We start from the raw sequence: 18,810 nt of genomic DNA, 5'->3' as shown, positions 1-18,810 counted from the left end.
CTGACCGGGTCCAGCGTCCAAACTTGAAATGCTCACCAGATGGCGCTCTTTCTCCTTATTACATACATCTCACACTGATTCTCTGAAAGACTTTTCTCCTTCTAATACATTCCTCCCTCCTTTTTGATCGCCAGTCCCCGGGCGAGTGGATTCTTTGTGAGATTGATGCCTCCTCCGAGGCAGCGTAAGTTCAGACAAGAGTTGAGCACACTCTTCTGTTTTCTGTTGAATCTGAGAACAGATAAACTCCTCTTGAGCATATTGGTTAGGAGGGACCCCGGCATTATCCCGTTCAGTTCTGCGGGGTTCCTCCCATGAAGGTGATTCCGGCGTATCTGATAAATCAAGCATTGAAGATTGTAAATCGCCTCCTGATGCATTTTGTATCTCACTCTGGATTGAAGGGCTCAATTGCATTGTAGCCCATCCTTCTTTGTCTTCCAGAGTTACTATGTGTGGCACTTCAGTTAGTTTTTTCCGCAGGCTCAATTCTGTTACAGTCCTCTGCTTCGGATGAACAGGGTCGTAGCATATTACGGTGCAACACCCTAGATGTCGTGGCATCACCCCCTTCAGGCCTAACCTCATAGACTGAATTCTTTGGATGGATCTGCTTCACCACTCGATATGGTACCACCTCAAAACGAAGGTCTAGCTTACTCCCAACGGTTTTGCCCTTGCTAACACACGATCTCCTGGTCGGAGTGGGCTCACCGAAATCGGGTGCCACCCTGTATGCTCTACTTCCTGAAACTTCTGCGCAACCAGCTTTCTCACTGTATGAAGCCACCATCTGTGTTCTCGAATCCAGGTACTCGGACTGTGGTATGGACTGGGATCTTCTGAGTCTAGCTCCAGCTCAGTAATCTCTCGTCCATTCCTTCTAAACAGCAGCATATAGAGTGTGTAACCAGTAGTCGCAAGAACGTGATTATTATACACCCAAACCAACTCGAACACGAACTCAGGCCATTTCATTTTCTTGTCCTCTTCCAACGTCCATAACATCTGCAACAAGGTTTGGTTGAAGCGCTCACATGCCCCATTTCTCTGGGGGTGATAGGGCATTGTTTGAGATCTGTTGATCCCATAGATATGATATAACTCATCCATGACTCACCTTTGGAAGCAGTCCCCTTGGTCAGAATGTATCTGCTTTGGACACCCATAGATCTGAATGAAATCTTGACAAATGGCCTTGGCTGCGATTTCTGGCTTCTGATCCCAAGTAGGTGTCACCACTGCAAACTTGGTGAACTGATCGGTCATTACCAAACAATGCCCGCAGCCTTTGTATGAAGTTCTGATTGTCAGATAATTGATCATCAGAACCTCTAATGGTGCAGAAGTTCGGATGGTCTTTGTTCAGGGGGCTTGCTCAACTCACATTGCCGACACTTTCGTCAAAGTTCTTCGATTTCTTGCCGCACTTGGGGCCAATATACCAGTCATTGTAACCACCAGAAGGTCTTCTCCACGCAGAAGTGGGCACCTCTTCCATGAGCCTCTTGGGCTAATTGTGTTACTACTGTTCCTGGGACTAATACCTGCCAGGTCACGTCAAACTCTCGAGGTAGCTGGACTTTCCAACATAGCAAGCCATCCTTCAAGAAGAGTCTTTCCCACTGACCTAAGATTTGTAGGGTAGTTGGGAGTGAAGCAGCTCTAGCTTCCTGGTCGGGTCTCTGACCTAGAGCAACTCATTCCCTAAGCTTTGCCAACTCTGGGTCAAACTGTTGCAACTGTATCCACTCGTCTCTTGAGCAACCCAGGATTTGAGTGGGCCTTGCCTTTTCTTTGGAGTTCTGAGCATCCATTACAGCTGCAGCGAATTGACGAAAATCCGGAATCTTGTCACCTTCCAGCTCTTCATCTATATCTCTCTTCGGCCCCATCTGAGTGACCCGGGACAGAGCATCTGCATGGTTATTCAGGGCCTTAGACCAATTAGCGATTTTGTACTGATATTTAGACATCCTTGCAACCCACCGTTGTTCCAATGTGCCCAACTCTGTGTTTTCCAAATGAGCCAAAGGATTATTGTCCGTCCGCACTTGTACTTCTGAACCTGACAAGTAGTCCGCAAATTTCTCAGTCATGGCCCATACCAGTGCCAGTAGCTACAGTTTGAATGAACTGTAGTTATCTGGATTCTTCTCAGTGTCCCGAAGTGACCGACTGGCATATGCGATCACCCGCTCTTTTCCTTCTTGCACTTGAGCCAACACTGCTCCCAGTCCATGTAGACTTCCATCAGTGTACAATACAAAAAACTGTGAGAAATCAGCATAGGCCAGTATTGGGGCGTTCGTTAGCGCCATTTTCAATGCTCGAAACTCCTCTTCTTGTCGTGGTCCCCACTGAATAGGTTGCCGCCTTGCTTCCTCAGCCATTCCCCTCAGTAATTCATTATGCGGGACCGCAATTTTAGCGAAGTCTTTTATGAATCTGCAGTAATATCCAGCGAGTCCTAGAAATGCTTTCAACTCCATTAAGTTGACTGGTGTGAGCCACTTCTGCACTGCAGCTACTTTCTCAGCAGTGAGATACACTCCCACACAGGACACAGTGTGCCCCAAATATTCAATTTCTCGTTTGAAGAGATGACACTTATGAGGCTTGATTTTCAATCCATGCCTCTCAAGTCATTCTAGCACTTGTTCCAGTCGGCGGAGTTGATCTTCAAACATGGCTGAATAAATAATTATATCATCCAGATAAATTAAAGTAGCTTCGAAGTTGAGGTCCCCCAAGCATCTCTCCATCAATCTTTGAAATGTTCCTGGTGCATTTGTCAGCCCGAACGATATCCGGTTCAACTCAAACAAACCCATAGGAAGAACTAAGGCAGTTTTCGGACGATTTTTCTCAGCTACTGGGACCTGCCAATAGCCACTGGCCATGTCAAGAGAAGAGAAGAATTTAGCACTTCCTAATGCGGATAGAGATTCTTCTATTCGGGGTAATGGGTAAGAGTCTCACACGGTACATAGATTCAATTTCCGATAATCTACGCAAAATCTCAGAGTACCATCTTTTTTTTCGAACTAGCACAATAGGAACTGCCCAATGACTCTGACTTTCGCGAATTACACCATTCCGCAACATATGGGCTAAAAGTTCTTTCACCTCCTGGTACATTTGAGGTGAGATCTGGGGATACTTTTCCCAAATGGGAGCCGTATTTCCTGAGGGTATTTCATGTTGAATATCTCGAGTGCACCCTAAATCATCTTCATGTTGTGCAAACACCCCCTGGTAACGCTGTAAAAGTTGCTCGATCTGCCTAACTTGTCCAGCCGAGAACTCAGTGAGATTAGCCTCCATTTGCTCTAAGCGGCGACGCCCAGCCAAAGGTTCCCTTTTGACTTCTTGCCTGTGAAGGGACACCTCTAGGGTCCATGGTTCTCCATCCATGGGCTCCATCTCTATAGCATCCGCTCTGGTTAGGTCTTCTGGCATTATGCAAACCCGTGCTATGTCTTGGCGGGGCAACAACTGTAGGCTTGTGCCACTTAGGTTAATACAGCGTACGGATACTCGACCCTGACACACGGTAGCCAGTGTGCGAGCAACTAGAAGTTCAGCAGGCGCTTCTTCCCCTTCTATTGGTTCTATCTGAATGTCCATACCCTCTAGTGATACATGTGCCAGCACCGGCAGAGTGAGGACAGTCTGTCCTACTAGCAATGTCACTGTAGCTTCAGAAGGCATAGACACTCTACCAAGGTACTGAGAAGCAACAGGCAATTTTTGAATTTGACTGACTCATACGAGGAGTTGAAAGACCCTCTTGCTGGCTGGGTCACGAGTGGTGCGGGTCCAGTAATTTCTGTCAGAATCCTCAGCCAAGAACTGTCCGACCTCCTTAAGCACTTTCATGCCCAGGGTTACAATGGGCCCGTCACCTCCAGATCCTGTGGTCAGTGTTATCCCCTTTCGGCTGAGGTTCTTTCCACATACCCGGACCGACATCCATACTACCCATGCCACCGGGATAGATAATTGGTTAGCCGCTACCAATTTGACGGTAGGTTCCTTCCAGGAATGCGTAACTTCTGGAAAATTACTTTGAAAATACGCTTCAGGCATAGTGGTCACCTGAGACCCAGTGTCCATTAAACAACGAATCCGCTGTCCATAGAATTCAGCCCAAATAATAGGCTTCTCAGAGACAATGTCTTCAGAGGTTCTCCTTACACGCCCTGAAGTTTGAAACCCCACGGTATGTTCCACGACCGTGGGGCGTCTTAGTTTAACGGCTGCCCTCGTCTCCTCTTTTCTTTATTCGGACAGTCACTGGAGATATGACCTCTACCGCCACAGGTCCAACGCTCTACCGGTGGACTGAGTGCACGACTCGTTGGAACCTGATAAGAACGTCTTCCTCGCTCTTGTCTCCGTCCACGTGAGGCAGAGCGGTCCATTAACAAGGGGGCTGCAGGGGTCTCTCTAGTAGTGCTCAGTTCATTTAGAAGGTCTCGAATCTCTTGACATATCTCTTGTGCCCAATCGGGCAACTGACTGAAAGCAGCATGCTGGGAATTGAGTGGAAGAGAGGTTATTGCCTCATGACTTCTGACATTGGCCTTGAGAACAGGAACTTCTTCCTCCAAGACTCTAGCTTCCGCCCCAATCTCTAACAAACCTAGGCCGGGCCTCAGGCGTAGCCGCTCCTTTAAGATCTGTCTCAGGGAGGGGTCTTTTAAGCCAGAATCAATTGGTTGAGCAATATTTCATCTAATAATCCCAGTCTTTGATTCCCATCTCGAGCCTTCTTAATGATATGGGCTGTCACTTCCTGTAATGCATTAATATATTGATTAATAGTCTCATTTTCCTTTTGAACTCTCTGAAATAACCGCAACCGTAAATGCCCCAGATCCGTAGTATCACCATGCATGTCTTCCAGAATTTTGATCACTTTGTCTACAGTGTCACGGTTACCGGGTGGGCGGTACATTACAGTCTGTCGGGCTTCCCCATTAAGGGTTAAAAAGGCCAAATCAGCCTGGGCTAGGGGATTAAGGGGATACATGAGTAGCATACTTTTCAGTCTCTCTACCCAGTCCCACAGTGACGTACCATCCCCCGTAAATTTGGGAAAGTGACTGAGCATAGCCCCCAAGGGTATATGTTCACTAACAGACTCGGTCACAGACTGATCCCCCATCTCTGCGTCTGAATGTTGCATCCTGGCGACTACGCCAAATGTAAAGTAGGTGTCAGAATGCAACAATCAGAGAGACAAAATGAGGACAGTCAAATAGCTATAAATAATAATTTATATGTGTATATATATTAAACAAAGCTGACAGGGATTGCAACAGGGGTTAGTAATGAGAACAATAACAAATACTTATGAAATAGCAATAAAAATCATTCTCTAAAATATTGTATCTAGCCCAAATATGGAATTAATCACTGAAGTCCATCGGTTCTGCAAATGTCCCTAGCGGGAGTCTCCGGTTATTCCCGCTAGGCCTTTAAGTCTTTTTCTGACAAAGTCAATCAGATCCCGTTTGGCTTGTTCCACCTCATCTGTCCCCCTCCCAACCGGATACCCTAAACCCGATTGTTCCTGGTACCGTGAGGGAGCGGTTGAAGTGACAGCCCTGTTCAGTGATGACACTCGTCGGCTTCTGCTGATGTGATCTCTCCGGCATGACTCATTTCTATCCTCTCTTTGTCCTGTCAATCGGAGCGGTTTACCACGTCATGGGTAGGAGGGTCTTGTACATATCTTTAATGTCGTATCGAAGTTCCGGTCCTCTCTGTAGCCGTGACACCCGAGGGACCGTTGCCCTGAATCCCACACTCATTCACTGGCAGCCACCCATCTTGCCTTACGGGTCTCTCACCCCGGTCTCTCTTGCTCGTTCCTTCAGCACGCCCAGCCTGCGTCACGTCTCTCACTGTGTCTGGCGCCGAAATCACCTCAGGCACTGCGCGCTCGACTGTTAAATTTTGAAATCCTCTGCTGGAGGTCACCTGACCGGACCCAGCATCCAAACTTGAAGTGCTCACCAGATGGCGCTCTTTCTCCTTATTACATACATCTCACACTGATTCTCTGAAAGACTTTTCTACTTCTATTACACATCCAATCACATTTTGTTTGATGTCATCATTATGGGGCTGGCACTTCAGTCACTTCTACTGCTGCTGTGCCCAACCTGAAATGTATCTTCATTAGGAATTACTCTTTCAGGGACTGGACTATTCTCCGACATACTGAGCATATACCAGTTGCCAATTCCAACCCATGCTCAGTATGCTGTCCCTGCTCGCCGCTGTGTTACTTTCATTGCACCCTGATAGTGCACTCACTTGCCAGCACTAAAGATAAGCGACGAGCCAACAAGTCCATCACTTTTCTTTCTAGCCAGCGAGGGAGTGCACTGTCACTGACAGGCCGGCAAGATAAAACTCTCTTGCTCGCTTATCACTTCTTGGCCCTGACGATGGTCTGCTTCAGGATGGGGACAGCAGTTGCAGTAGTGACTGCAACGCCGGCCCCCTGATAACGTCTCTCTTGAGAATTCCCTGTGCATGCTGAGAGACTCAAACAAAATGTCATCGGATGTAAAAATAGAAGACATACTGTATATAGTAAGTCAGAGTAGAAGGGGGAACTGTAGGGAAATTTAAATTGAAGTATGTTAGAAATGTGCTTAGTTTTTTATATTAAATAGTCAGAGATTAATATTAAATTCAGTTAGGTTTCCGACAACCCCTTTAAATTAAAGGGGCGATCTGAAAATAAAATTTATTTTAATCCTAAATCTCTATCTTTTTAATGTCATCATCGTCTAATCTTTTTTCTAATATACTTTAAAAAAAAGTCTTTATCTCTCCCTGACTACACTATCTAACTGCTTTATTTTTTTTATTTACTCCTTCGTGTGTGATGATACTTTGTTTTAGAATCTCAGTGCATACTGGAATAGTCAAACGAGTCGTTATCAGGGGACAGAGGCTGCAGTCAACGCTGCAACCTCTGTCCCCACCCTGAAATGAAACATCATCAGTGACCTCTGTTTCATAGGCTGGGCTAGTCCCTTCTCTACTGAACATGTGTCGGTTGTCATTCCAACGGATGCTCAGTAGGATCTTGTCACTGTGCAATACTCTTCTTAGCGCACAGTGACAGTGCGCTCTCTCGCTGGCTGTGATGAGAAATGACAACAGTCAAGAGCCGGCAAGAGAGCACATTGTCAATGCACATTGAAAAGGGGAGAATGAAAGAGCAGAGACCAGCCTCGCCTCTGCAAGTGATGGGTGTCACTGGTGACTCTTCGTTTCAGTGTGGGGCAGAGGCATGTATTGGGATTCTTATACAAAGCATCATCGCACAGAAAGTAGTAAAAAAAAAAGTAAAGCAGTTAGACAGAGTATTGAGAGAACGATAGCAGTTAGAATATTGAGGGAAAGATCATATGTTAAAAAAAAGATTAGATTATGAAGTTAAATAGAGATTTAGGATTTTAGTTTCGGACCATCACTTTAAGCTCTAAGCAAAAGCAGCCTTGACTTGGTATCATCCTAGTGCTAGAACTAAACAAGAGTATCTGGGCACCGATTGCAGCATAAATTGCTTTGAAAAGTCGCGAAAATGTTGTGACTTTTGCTGTTTTCAAGCCTGTTTTTCCCAGCTATGCCAAAATGGGTGGATCTGGGATGTGACTGGGGCGTGACGCCAAGGCTCGTCTAGTTTATGAGGAGCTGTGTCATTACTTACTCCACAAATCTTACACCAGTCAGGGTGATGTAAGATTCCTGGCGTGGTACGCAGAGGCGTACACCTTTTCAAGAAACAGGAGCGTCTGATTCCACCACGACCCCTCATCAAGACCGATGAGAAAATTGCCTGTCTTGATGAATCCAGGCTATTGTCTTTTCATGATATCAAAAAGTCCATTACGCTAGATGAGAAGGTTAATTTAACTGGGAGCCTTAATTTGAAACTTCTCGCATAATAGAAATGTCTCTTTTTTGGCGTGTACGATATTTCCTAAAAACTGACAATAGCCCATCCAATTGCCTTACGTACCATAGCTGGAGAGATATTCTACAGCATCTTTAACTAGCAAAGGAATTCCATCTTCCTCTGGGGATTTCTTTACTGCAGGGGAAACAGCAGATGTAGAAGTAGTGGTCTTCTGTGCCACGTGTTTAGGTGTAATTCTGTTGATAAAGTTTCTTACTTGCACAGCAGAAAGAGATTGCTGTAAGAAAATACATACGTAAACCACCTGTGAAATATTCTGTACTTTCTACTGAATGCTCAGTACTATTCACATAGTCAGAATAGTCAGAAAAATCTACTAATATATCAATTACATCTCAATAATATTTAAAGGGATCTGTCTCCGGATTTCACAATGAAAACAGCATACATCAGTAAATAGATTTCTTACAACTGATCAAGCTGGTGTACTTACTTTGAAAAACTATATCAGAATGATTAAATTATTCTTTTTGAAAGTTTTCTTGTCTGATATCAAAATCAGCATCGTTTTGATTATAGCTGTAGCTCTCTCAAGATTATATACCCGTTCTCACATAGATTTTCAAAGTAAGCATTCCAGTCTCATCAGGTCTAACAGATGACTTTCATAAAGCAACCACTGGAACCCCAACCGTTCTTAACAGCGGCTGTGATCAGTTCCCTCCTTTTGGTGACGAGGAGGCCATATATGCACGTTCACTTTGCGTTAGGTTCTTACTGCATTCTGAAGACACATTTCATTGCCCATATTGCAGCCATAATTCCTAGACCTTCAAGATGATCACAGAACATTGGGAAATCTTGAGCTGAAATTGAAACCGGTCTGTTAGTGAATGGTCTTTATCCCCTTTTGGCTTTAGTAGAAGCCAATATGTGTGACCACCTAGCGTACTTTGCCTTGATGAAGATACATGTTTATTCTTGTTGCTGCATCTCAAATCAGATGGAAGTTTCACCTTTTTGTGCAAAATAGTTAAGACAAAATTATTATTGTCTTGAACAAAAAGAGAAAAAAACAATACATAGAGTTGGTGGATGCGGAAAATTTCCAGGTTTATTTTTTGTCATGTGCCAGTTTTTAGGTGCAAATTAATGTTCTAAAGAAGGACAACTAAAGCCCCGCGCAGATGACCATTTAAATCGGACGAGTGCTAGCTGTGGCTTTGCCGGGTAGTATTCATATCCATGTTATTTTATGGGGCCATGAACATGTCTGATTTATTTTCTCTCAATTGATCCATAGAAAAAAATCGCAGGATGGCACTCACCCATTCAAGTCTATCAGTCCGTGAAAAAACTCAGACCGCATTCAGAAGAGCGTGGTCTAGTTTTCACAGACTAATACAATGGAGAAAGTGGAGAAACTTTTTTTTTTCTCTACACCTCGGAGAAAATCGGATCCCACTCTGATCAGAGTCCGATGATCATACTCGGATAGTTTTTCTTGGATGGAGAAAAAACGGTCATGTGACTCTAGTCTAAGTAAGAGATTGGTGTTTAGCACTATGTCTAAATTAAATCATGCAGCGTGCACCATTGTGATCAATTTCACATATCTTCACACTGATTATATACTAAATAGTATACAGCATTAGTAAATGTGGGTCCGAATGCACCTCTACAACAGGCTAGACATGACCTGCAAACCTGAAAACCTGCCTCCTAATAAAAAGGTTACTCCAAAATCCACAAAGATCATGAGTCAAATGGCATAATATGGTCACATAAGGGGTATTTTTAGAAAGTACAGAATCAGAGTAATAAATAATTAGTTTCATTTAGGTACACCTGATGCCTCACAGAAATACATGGATCAAGATTGAAAATCGGAAAAAAGCAAACTGACATTTTTAAGTTTCATCTCCACTTTGCTTTATTCATGTGCAGCAAATGAAGAGTCAACAAATTTCATAAACACATCTTGGAATACTTTGAGAGGGGCAAATGTTAAAATATCGTTGATTTAGGGGGTGCTTCTAATATATAGGCCCCTGATATGTTGCATCACTGCAGAAAAGTAAAAAAAAAATACATAAAAAACCCCATAAAAACAGGAGCAGCTAAAATACATATAAAACGCTGTTTTACAATGTTTTAAAGTAAGAAGTAAGTATTACACGGAGGTGGAGCAAATTGCGGAATTTTTTGTGCATTAATTTGGCACAAAGTAAATCAACCAATGGGGCATATTAGCTTAGATAAAAATGGCTAAAGGTGTGCCAAACTTATTATGCAGCATGAGCCATGATACATTTGGTGCATTGTAAGAATGTCTGGTCTGAGTTTTCACTGTCTAAATATTACACATGACAGAGGGGAATTTATCATGCATTTTGTGGTAGTTTTTAGGCATCAGAAATTCACCAATTTTGTCGCACACCATTTGTGCAAAAAACATCTATTAAGGATCATTCTGTACATGCAGATTGATTGTCTGCCTTTCCAAAAAAGCCAGTCAATGTCCGCCAATTGCTTATATACAGCCGATTGGCGCTCATTCAACAACATGGATTGTGCCGTATAAACCCAGCAATAAGCTGACCATAGATATTAGATGGCTCAACTCCCCTTAACACAGGAACTATTGCACAGGGACATCTGTCAATGTCTTATTCCTGCATAAAACAATCGGCGATTGAAATTCAAAAGGCTGGATCCTTTGCTTACCTGACATAATTTTACAAACCTGTCATGGATCCGTGCTTTTCTCCCCTCTCCCTGGTCTACTGAACTCTGTTGTGCTCTATGTCGGGCTTTGCAGGTGGCCTGGCGTGCTCCCATGTGATCTTCTGCCTTCATCTATATAAAGCTTACCAAGACATACCCTTGTGTCTTGGAATTAAGACTTTTAGTAATCCTAACTCTTGTCTGCCTGTAGCTTCCAGTACCTCTGATACCTGCTTCCCAGTCTCCTGTCTGCCTGCAGCTCCTAGTACCTCTGAAACCTGATTCCCAGTCTCCTGTCTGTCTGCGGTTTCCAGTACCTCTGATACCTGCTTCCCAGTCTCCTGTCTGCCTGCACCCTCCAGTACCTCTGATACCTGCTTCCCGGTCTCCTGTCTGCCTACGGCATCCAGTTCCTCTGATACCTGCTTCTCGGTCTCCTGTCTGCCTGTGGCTTCCAGTACCTCTGATACCTGCTTCCTGGTCTCCTGTCCACCTGCAGCCTCCAGAACATTTGATACCTGCTACCCCGTCTCCTGTTTGCTTGCAGCTTCCAGTACCTCTGATACCTGCTTCCCGGTCAGCTGTCCGCCTGCAGCTTCCAGTACCTTTGATACCTGCTTCCCTTTCTCCTGCCTGGCTGCGTCCTCTAGTACCTCTGAAACCTGCTTCCTGGTCTCCTATCTGCCTGCGGCTTCCAGTATCTCTGATACCTACTTCCCAGTCTTCTGTGTGCCTGCAGCTTCCAGTACCTCTGATACCTGCTTCCCAGTCTCCTGTCTATCTGTGGCTTCCAGTACCTCTGGTACCTATGTTACACGCACGCCTCTAGGTTCAGATAGGGCGAGACGGGTTTCATTAATTCTTTGGAATCCTGGGGGAACCGTTACTCAGGGCGACCATAGGCAGCAGCTTCTCTCAAGCACACAACAGATTCAATTGCTGACCAGACACATCTGACAAGAGTCTTATTCAACAGTTTAACAGTGGAATTTAATCTGAAGCACGGCCAGTGCAATTCAGGGATATTACAGCAACAATCTTCATTACAGTACAGTCTGAGTTTCTTGAGCAATCGGCTCCAGTAACAATGCAGTAGTTTCTTCACAAGGCACAGTATTACAGTCTATTCAGTAGCATAATTCAGAATAGATTAGATCTCTTAGCAGCACACTTCTATGCATACACAACCACAGGCTTTTCCTTCACAAGGACACAATAGTACACAGCATTCTTTATCCTGCATGGAGATGGAGGGGGGCTTTGATGAGGGAGATGATCCCTGTGACACAATTCATTCCAGTCCTTATCTTCCTGCCCGATAATACCCTGCACTGTTAGTTTAGGGAGTTTATCTTCCTGTGTTTAGTTTCTCTCCTGATCTGAATCCTGTTCAGTTGCCTTCTGTCAGATACAGATAACACACTACCTTTCTCTTCGGCTTCAGCCAGACTACAATAACAAGTTCTCTACAATCCCCCTGGGGCTCTGCTAAAATACTTCCTGTCTCCTGTGACCGTGTTAACCCCTCTAGTTGCTGGATGCTTCTGAAGCACAACACTTCCTGTCTCCTGTGCTTGTGTTATTTGTAATAGTTGCTGGATGCTTTTGAAACAACAGCACTACTTCTGCATGTCACACCTACTTCCCCGTCTCCAGTCTGCCTGCGGCTTCCAGTACTTCTGATACCTGCTTCCCAGTCTCCTGTCTGCCTGCGGCTTCCAGTACCTCTGATACCTGCTTCCCCATCTCCTGTCTGCCTGCGGCTTCCAGTACTTGTGCTACCCATAGCCTGCGTGCCTCAACTGCCTGCTGCACTGACGGTGCTTGGAGGATCCACCTCACCAAGACAGTCAAAACACATCAGCTATATTAGATGATAATGCCAAAATTGGCAAGCTTGGCTGACTTTTATCTAATGTGTATGGGGCAAAACTTTGATACATTTGCTGCAAATAATGGCAATGTAGCCACAAGCAACTCTATATTGAGGTCTCCAATACATGTAGTGAAGATATGACTATTTCAGATTTCTTTGTCAAGGAAACCACACGGTACAGAAACATGCTGTATTCCCACAATGCAAAAGTACAGTAACTACAGTGTACGAAAGAATACAGAAAGTTACTACTTACACATCCTGAAATGGACACGCCTGATCCCATGGTGAGAATAGAATGTCGGGGCTGAACCACTTTTTTGAAAATTCCATAACCTTTTCTGTACTCTTAAATCCTAAATGTAACCTGCCTTCATTAATATGCAATAGGTAAAACAAAATGTAATAAATGCGTGTTTGTTTTGTTGGGGAATTTCTGGCAAACACTTGTTGCTATTGCGAGTCACGAGACGGAGGCTCGATCAGCCGCAGAACAATAGTCCTTGTCTCCATGGTGCTTCATTGACAAAGTGACACAGACACCTCGGGCCAGGTGCAACTCTGTGCTTGCTTCAGTTCTCCTTCACTTTTATCATTTTCACTTATAATACAGCCTTAAAGGAGAAGGTGAAGTGTCAGTGTCCTGTGCTGCCCTCAAAACATTTTCTCATTAGAAAGCTGGTACATACATCAAAGTTGAATGTGCAGATCTGTAATTTTTTTAATGAAGCCCAAATAGAGAGACTGAGTGGAGCTCTGGCTCCATTACCTTCTGCCTACTCAGTTTCTAAAGTGGGGGTGGAAATGTATAAAGTTTGTTGGAATATCCTTGGAATAATGAAGGGTAGGTCTTCACTCTGTGTTACTGTGGTTGCCCTATTGTCCCATCTTATAGATCGCACAGGATATGTCTGATAAATGTCTGATAGATAGGACCTGCAACTATTTTAAGAATATGACCCTGTTGCAGACCCAGGAGATCAGAAAGGTTTTTGCGCATGCATGACTCTCTCAAGTCCAGAAATTACCAAGCGACGTGCGTGGAACCTCATCTATCAGACATTTGTAACAATATTCCATAAATGTACGAGATGGGATTACCCCTTTAATAAAATATATAACGTATTAGTTTTATTTTACTATTTCTGACAAACACGTGTTGCTATTGCAAGAAACATGATGGAGGCTCAGTCATTCGCAGAACAATAGTCCATTGTTCCCAGCTATTTCCCATCATAGTTTTTCCTTCACATTTGCACAAATCTGCTATATGCAAATCAAAAGTTGAGAGAATAAATATAGCATAGTAATGTCATAAGTACATATCATTAATACAGGATAGGAGAGAGAATGAGACTGGAAAGAGTAGGGTGAAGATGACATCTTAGGGCTCTCTCACATTAGCGTATAAATTGGTATAAAAAATTGGATTGCACTAGGAATGATATTATTCAGTGAGGCCGTGCAGATCTGCATGCTTTTTTCTCAGCTGTATTCAGCGTGATAAAAGCATCGCAGCATGCTGCGATTTCTCTCTGAACTCTGATGGGTGTGAGAAAAAAATCTCATACCATACGGCCCATCAGTATAACTATTGAACTTTTATGGATACATTACAATTCTGTAAGATGGGAAATTGTAAATGGTCCTGTAAATGATTAATAGCTGCTGAGTAAAAAATGGATTGTATACGGACAGCACACGGATGACAGGTGAGGAAAAAATTACTTCACTGTCCCGGATGGGAATGGGATTGATTTTACATATATATATATATATATATATATATATATATATATATATACAGTACAGACCAAAAGTTTGGACACACCTTCTCATTTAAAGATTTTTCTGTATTTTTATGACTATGAAAATTGTACATTCACACTGAAGGCATCAACACTATGAATTAACACATGTGGAATTATATACTTAACAAAAAAGTGTGAAACAACTGAAAATATGTCTTATATTCTAGGTTCTTCAAAGTAGCCACCTTTTGCTTTGATGACTGCTTTGCACACTCTTGGCATTCTCTTCATGAGCTTCAAGAGCTAGTCACCGGAAATGGTCTTCCAACAATCTTGAAGGAGTTCCCAGAGATGCTTAGCACTTGTTGGCCCTTTAGCCTTCACTCTGCGGTCCAGCTCACCCCAAACCATCTCGATTGGGTTCAGTTCTTGTGACTGTGGAGGCCAGGTCATCTAGCGTACTACCCCATCACTCTCCTTCTTGGTCAAATAGCCCTTACACAGCCTGGAGGTGTGTTTGGGGTCATTGTCCTGTTGAAAAATAAATGATGGTCCAACTAAACACAAACTGGATGGAATAGCATGCCGCTGCAAGATGCTGTGGTAGCCATGCTGGTTCAGTATGCCTTCAATTTTGAATAAATCCCCAACAGTGTCACCAGCAAAGCATCCCCACACCATCACAGCTCCTCCTCCATGCTTCACGGTGGGAACCAGTCATGTAGAGTCCATCCGTTCACCTTTTCTGCGTCGCACAAAGACAGGGTGGTTGGAACCAAAGATCTCAAATTTTCACTCATCAGACCAAAGCACAGATTTCCACTGGTCTAATGTCCATTCCTTGTGTTCTTTAGCCCAAACAAGTCTCTTCTCCTTGTTGCCTGTCCTTAGCAGTGGTTTTCTAGCAGCTATTTTACCATGAAGGCCTGCTGCACAAAGTCTCCTCTTAACAGTTGTTGTAGAGATGTGTCTGCTGCTAGAACTCTGTGTGGCATTGACCTGGTCTCTAATCTGAGCTGCTGTTAACCTTCGATTTCTGAGGCTGGTGACTCGGACAAACTTATCCTCAGAAGTAGAGGTGACTCTTCGTCTTCCTTTCCTGTGGCGGTCCTCATGTGAGCCAGTTTCTTTGTAGCGCTTGATGGTTTTTGCAACTGCACTTGGGGACACATTCAAAGTTTTCCCAATTTTTCGGACTGACTGACCTTCATTTCTTAAAGTAATGATGTCCACTCGTTTTTCTTTACTTAGCTGCTTTTTTATTGCCATAATACAAATTCTAACAGTCTATTCAATAGGACTATCAGCTGTGTATCCATCTGATTTCTGCACAACACAACTGATGGTCCCAACCCCATTTATAAGGCAAGAAATCCCACTTATTAAACCTGACAGGGCACAACTGTGTAGTGAAAACAATTTCCGGTGACTACCTCTTGAAGCTCATCAAGAGAATGCCAAGAGTGTGCAAAGCAGTCATCAAAGCAAAAGGTGGCTACTTTGAAGAACCTAGAATATAAGACATATTTTCAGTTGTTTCACACTTTTTTGTTAAGTATATAATTCCACATGTGTTAATTCATAGTTTTGATGCCTTCAGTGTGAATGTACAATTTTCAAAGTCATGAAAATACAGAAAAATCTTTAAATGAGAAGGTGTGTCCAAACTTTTGGTCTGTACTGTATATATATATATATATACACACACAAGTGTGAGATCCTGGTCGCAATGCAAAACCCATAATCTACCCTGCTTCATTTATAATACTGGTGTCTTCTGACATAGCGAAGGTTTCTATTTTATTGTTTTTATTTTACCTTTAGCCAGTGCCCTAATCTTACCCAGTCCTTTATGAGCACTCACACAAAAATATTGCTCCTCGTGAAACCCATTAGTATTCCCGCACTGTATGTTACCTTTCATGACCCCATTAGTCCCCCACACAGTATAATGACTCCAGTGTACCCACTATAGAGTATGATGCCCCAACAGTAGATTCACCCTCATACGGTATGATTCCCCCAACAGTCCTCCAACACAGTTTAATGACCACCAGCCCCCACACAGTATGATGCCCCCACAACAGCTTCCCATAAACAGTATAATGCCCCCACAGTAGATTCACCCTCACACGGTATGATGCCCCCACAACTCCACACACGCATTATAATTTCCCTGCAGCACTTGACACAATATAATGGCTCCTTGGCCCCAAACAGTATGAATCCTTCCACAGCTCCCCACACATAGTATGTTTCCTTCATTGCTCCGCATACATAGTATAATGCCCCCACAGTACATTCCCCCCACACAGCATTATGCCCCAAAACCACCTACACATTGTGATGTCCTCACAAAACCCGCACACAGTATGGTGCCCACATAACCACTAATACACAGTATTCCACAGCCACCCACACTAATTATGATACCCCATAAAGTTCCACCCACACAGTATGATGCTTGTAGTGTCCACTACACAGTTCGATGCCACTACAATACCCTCACTCCCAAACACAGTATGATGCTTATGTGGCGCCCCTGAGGGTTCGATCGCCACAGGGATGCTGCACTTCTCTAATGGAGTGTAGTGTTCCTCCCCTGAGGTAAGAACAGTGTGATGGTCAGGACTCTATCTCCACATCCAACACCACACTTCTCTCACCATAGGGGGCTAGAAGGCACTAGGTGCTGCTCCTACTGGAAGCTGGGAGACTGGGGAACCAAGAGATAGGGGGAACCAATTAGTGGGTGAGGGTGGAGAATTCACATTTTAGTGACACTTTAAATTTCATATTTAATAAACAGCCATCTTGGGCTCATGGTTCTTTGATTGTGATCTCCCTCCCTGAGCGTGGATCCTGTGTGGACCTGCAGAGGACGGAGACACGGCCCTCGTACCCCGGCCTTGGGTCGAGGGGCAGGCTGCAGACGATGTATGTCTCAGCCCGGTCAAGGACCATGACCAAGAAGGCCCGGAGCTTAGGAGTGTAGCTCCACAGCAAATGGATCCCGGGGGGGATGCAGACGGAGCGGTAGACGCCACCTGATCTATTCAGAGGGATTCCGGCTGCAAGAGGGGTACCGGCCCCCGACACCTGACCTTGCTACTCTACGTCCTGGTCAGGGAAGCCCGGTAGGCCCAGAGGATCCCACCGGGTAACGGAAGGAGCGGAGCTGCCACCCATACCCTTTTCTGAGCGAAGTCCAGAGGGAGACCCGGCCTATCAACACACACACAGACAGGAAAGGACCCGGTCTGAAGTCTAGGAACACTCTGGTGCGGGGTCCTGATTGAACACTTGACTTACTCGGAGGTTGATGGACCCTCGTCTCTGGTGACCGCAGAACTCCGCGAGGAGCAGGGAGAAACCTTGCAGCTGTACTCTACACTGTGAGTAAAAACCCTGGAAGTTAACCCCTATGGCCTCCGGACTCTTTATTCTGCACTTCACCGCACCACGTAGCACCAGATCTCCTACACTACGACTCCCTCCATCCTTGTCTCTGCCTTGAGGCCCTGCTCCGCCTGTGGGGAATAGTAACAATGACGGCTGCCACAACATCCCGCCTCAGAGGACTGCAGCAGCGCTGGTGGCCTTCACCAGGTACCACAGGTGGCGTAGTCGATAGCAACCACTCAACCCTGATAGCCCATTACATCCTTTTTTTAATGTGACGGCCCTGGGCACGGAGCGGGTCCGGGCCACGGCTGCACCCCATCTACCATACAGGACCCGGCTCCGAGTTCCCCATCTTCCCAGGGTAGGGCTTCCAGCATACGTCACACTTAAAAAGAAAAGAAACAATGGATTACAGGGGACCAGTCTTAATAAAAAAATAATAAGAACTGCACACTTTTAACTTAGTGACAGGTCCTAATTAAGCTTGGAGTTTTAGAAAACCCATAATGTTTCATTTAAACATATGAGAAGTTTCATCTGTAGATACCCTGAGATCCTCACTATTCACTAGAACAAAACTCCTAAAGAGCTCAAACCAGGTTAGGCTCATGTCAGGTTCAAATGACTTTACTGAAAAGAAATAAGTGTTATGGAAAGACATTTATTATAGTCTATGGGTCATTTTCTGCTCTCTTGAGTTAATATTGGAGAAGTTGATTGCAAAAGGAGCTGCTGTGAGCTCATTATAATACATTTTGCGGTTCTCAGGACAAATGGAGCACTACTAATAGTCGCAGATCTGGTGGCTGCTATGGGACCAATAAGTCAGACGGCCCTGATGCCAAGCAACACTGAGCATACCTGATGTGTTAATTTCAATGACAGCTGAATTTAATGATGGAACAGTGAGTCATTGACTTTCAGCACAGCAGGAGTGATGATGTCACTAGATCGCGCCAGCTGCATAAAGCGGAACAGTGCATTGAGATGAGTAGTTTTCTTTTTTTTTGTTGTCAGTACTTTGCGGGCATCATACTGTATGTTGTAGATTTTGGAGGCCATGATAACATTCGTGGGGGTCATGATACCGTGTGTGGAGG

The 18,810-nt window shown here is 44.4% G+C and overlaps 1 protein-coding gene across 6 annotated transcripts in view; it reads right to left on the bottom strand.

Annotated features, from left to right (window-relative positions):
* FAM13C (family with sequence similarity 13 member C) overlaps positions 1-12,981 on the bottom strand; it is a 503,775-nt gene extending 490,794 nt beyond the window's left edge. For 2 of the 6 annotated variants that reach the window (XM_073685472.1, XM_073685469.1), the window contains exons 1-2: positions 12,811-12,981; positions 8,054-8,228 (exon numbers count right to left, since the gene is read on the bottom strand). In XM_073685472.1, the coding sequence (XP_073541573.1) occupies positions 8,054-8,228; positions 12,811-12,840 (205 nt within the window). In that variant the 5' untranslated portion in view covers positions 12,841-12,981. The remainder of the gene's footprint in view (positions 1-8,053; positions 8,229-12,810) is intronic. The other 4 variants (XM_073685466.1, XM_073685468.1, XM_073685471.1 and 1 more) reach the window with 3 other exon arrangements.
* Positions 12,982-18,810: the final 5,829 nt, after the last annotated feature.

Source organism: Phyllobates terribilis, unplaced genomic scaffold, assembly GCF_046119375.1.
Source record: "Phyllobates terribilis strain yellow unplaced genomic scaffold, ASM4611937v1 Scaffold_5__5_contigs__length_657084704, whole genome shotgun sequence".
In the NCBI taxonomy this organism is placed as follows: Eukaryota; Metazoa; Chordata; class Amphibia; order Anura; family Dendrobatidae; genus Phyllobates; species Phyllobates terribilis.
The sequence above is the reverse complement of the archived record's forward strand: the minus strand, read 5'-3'. Positions and strand labels throughout refer to the sequence as shown.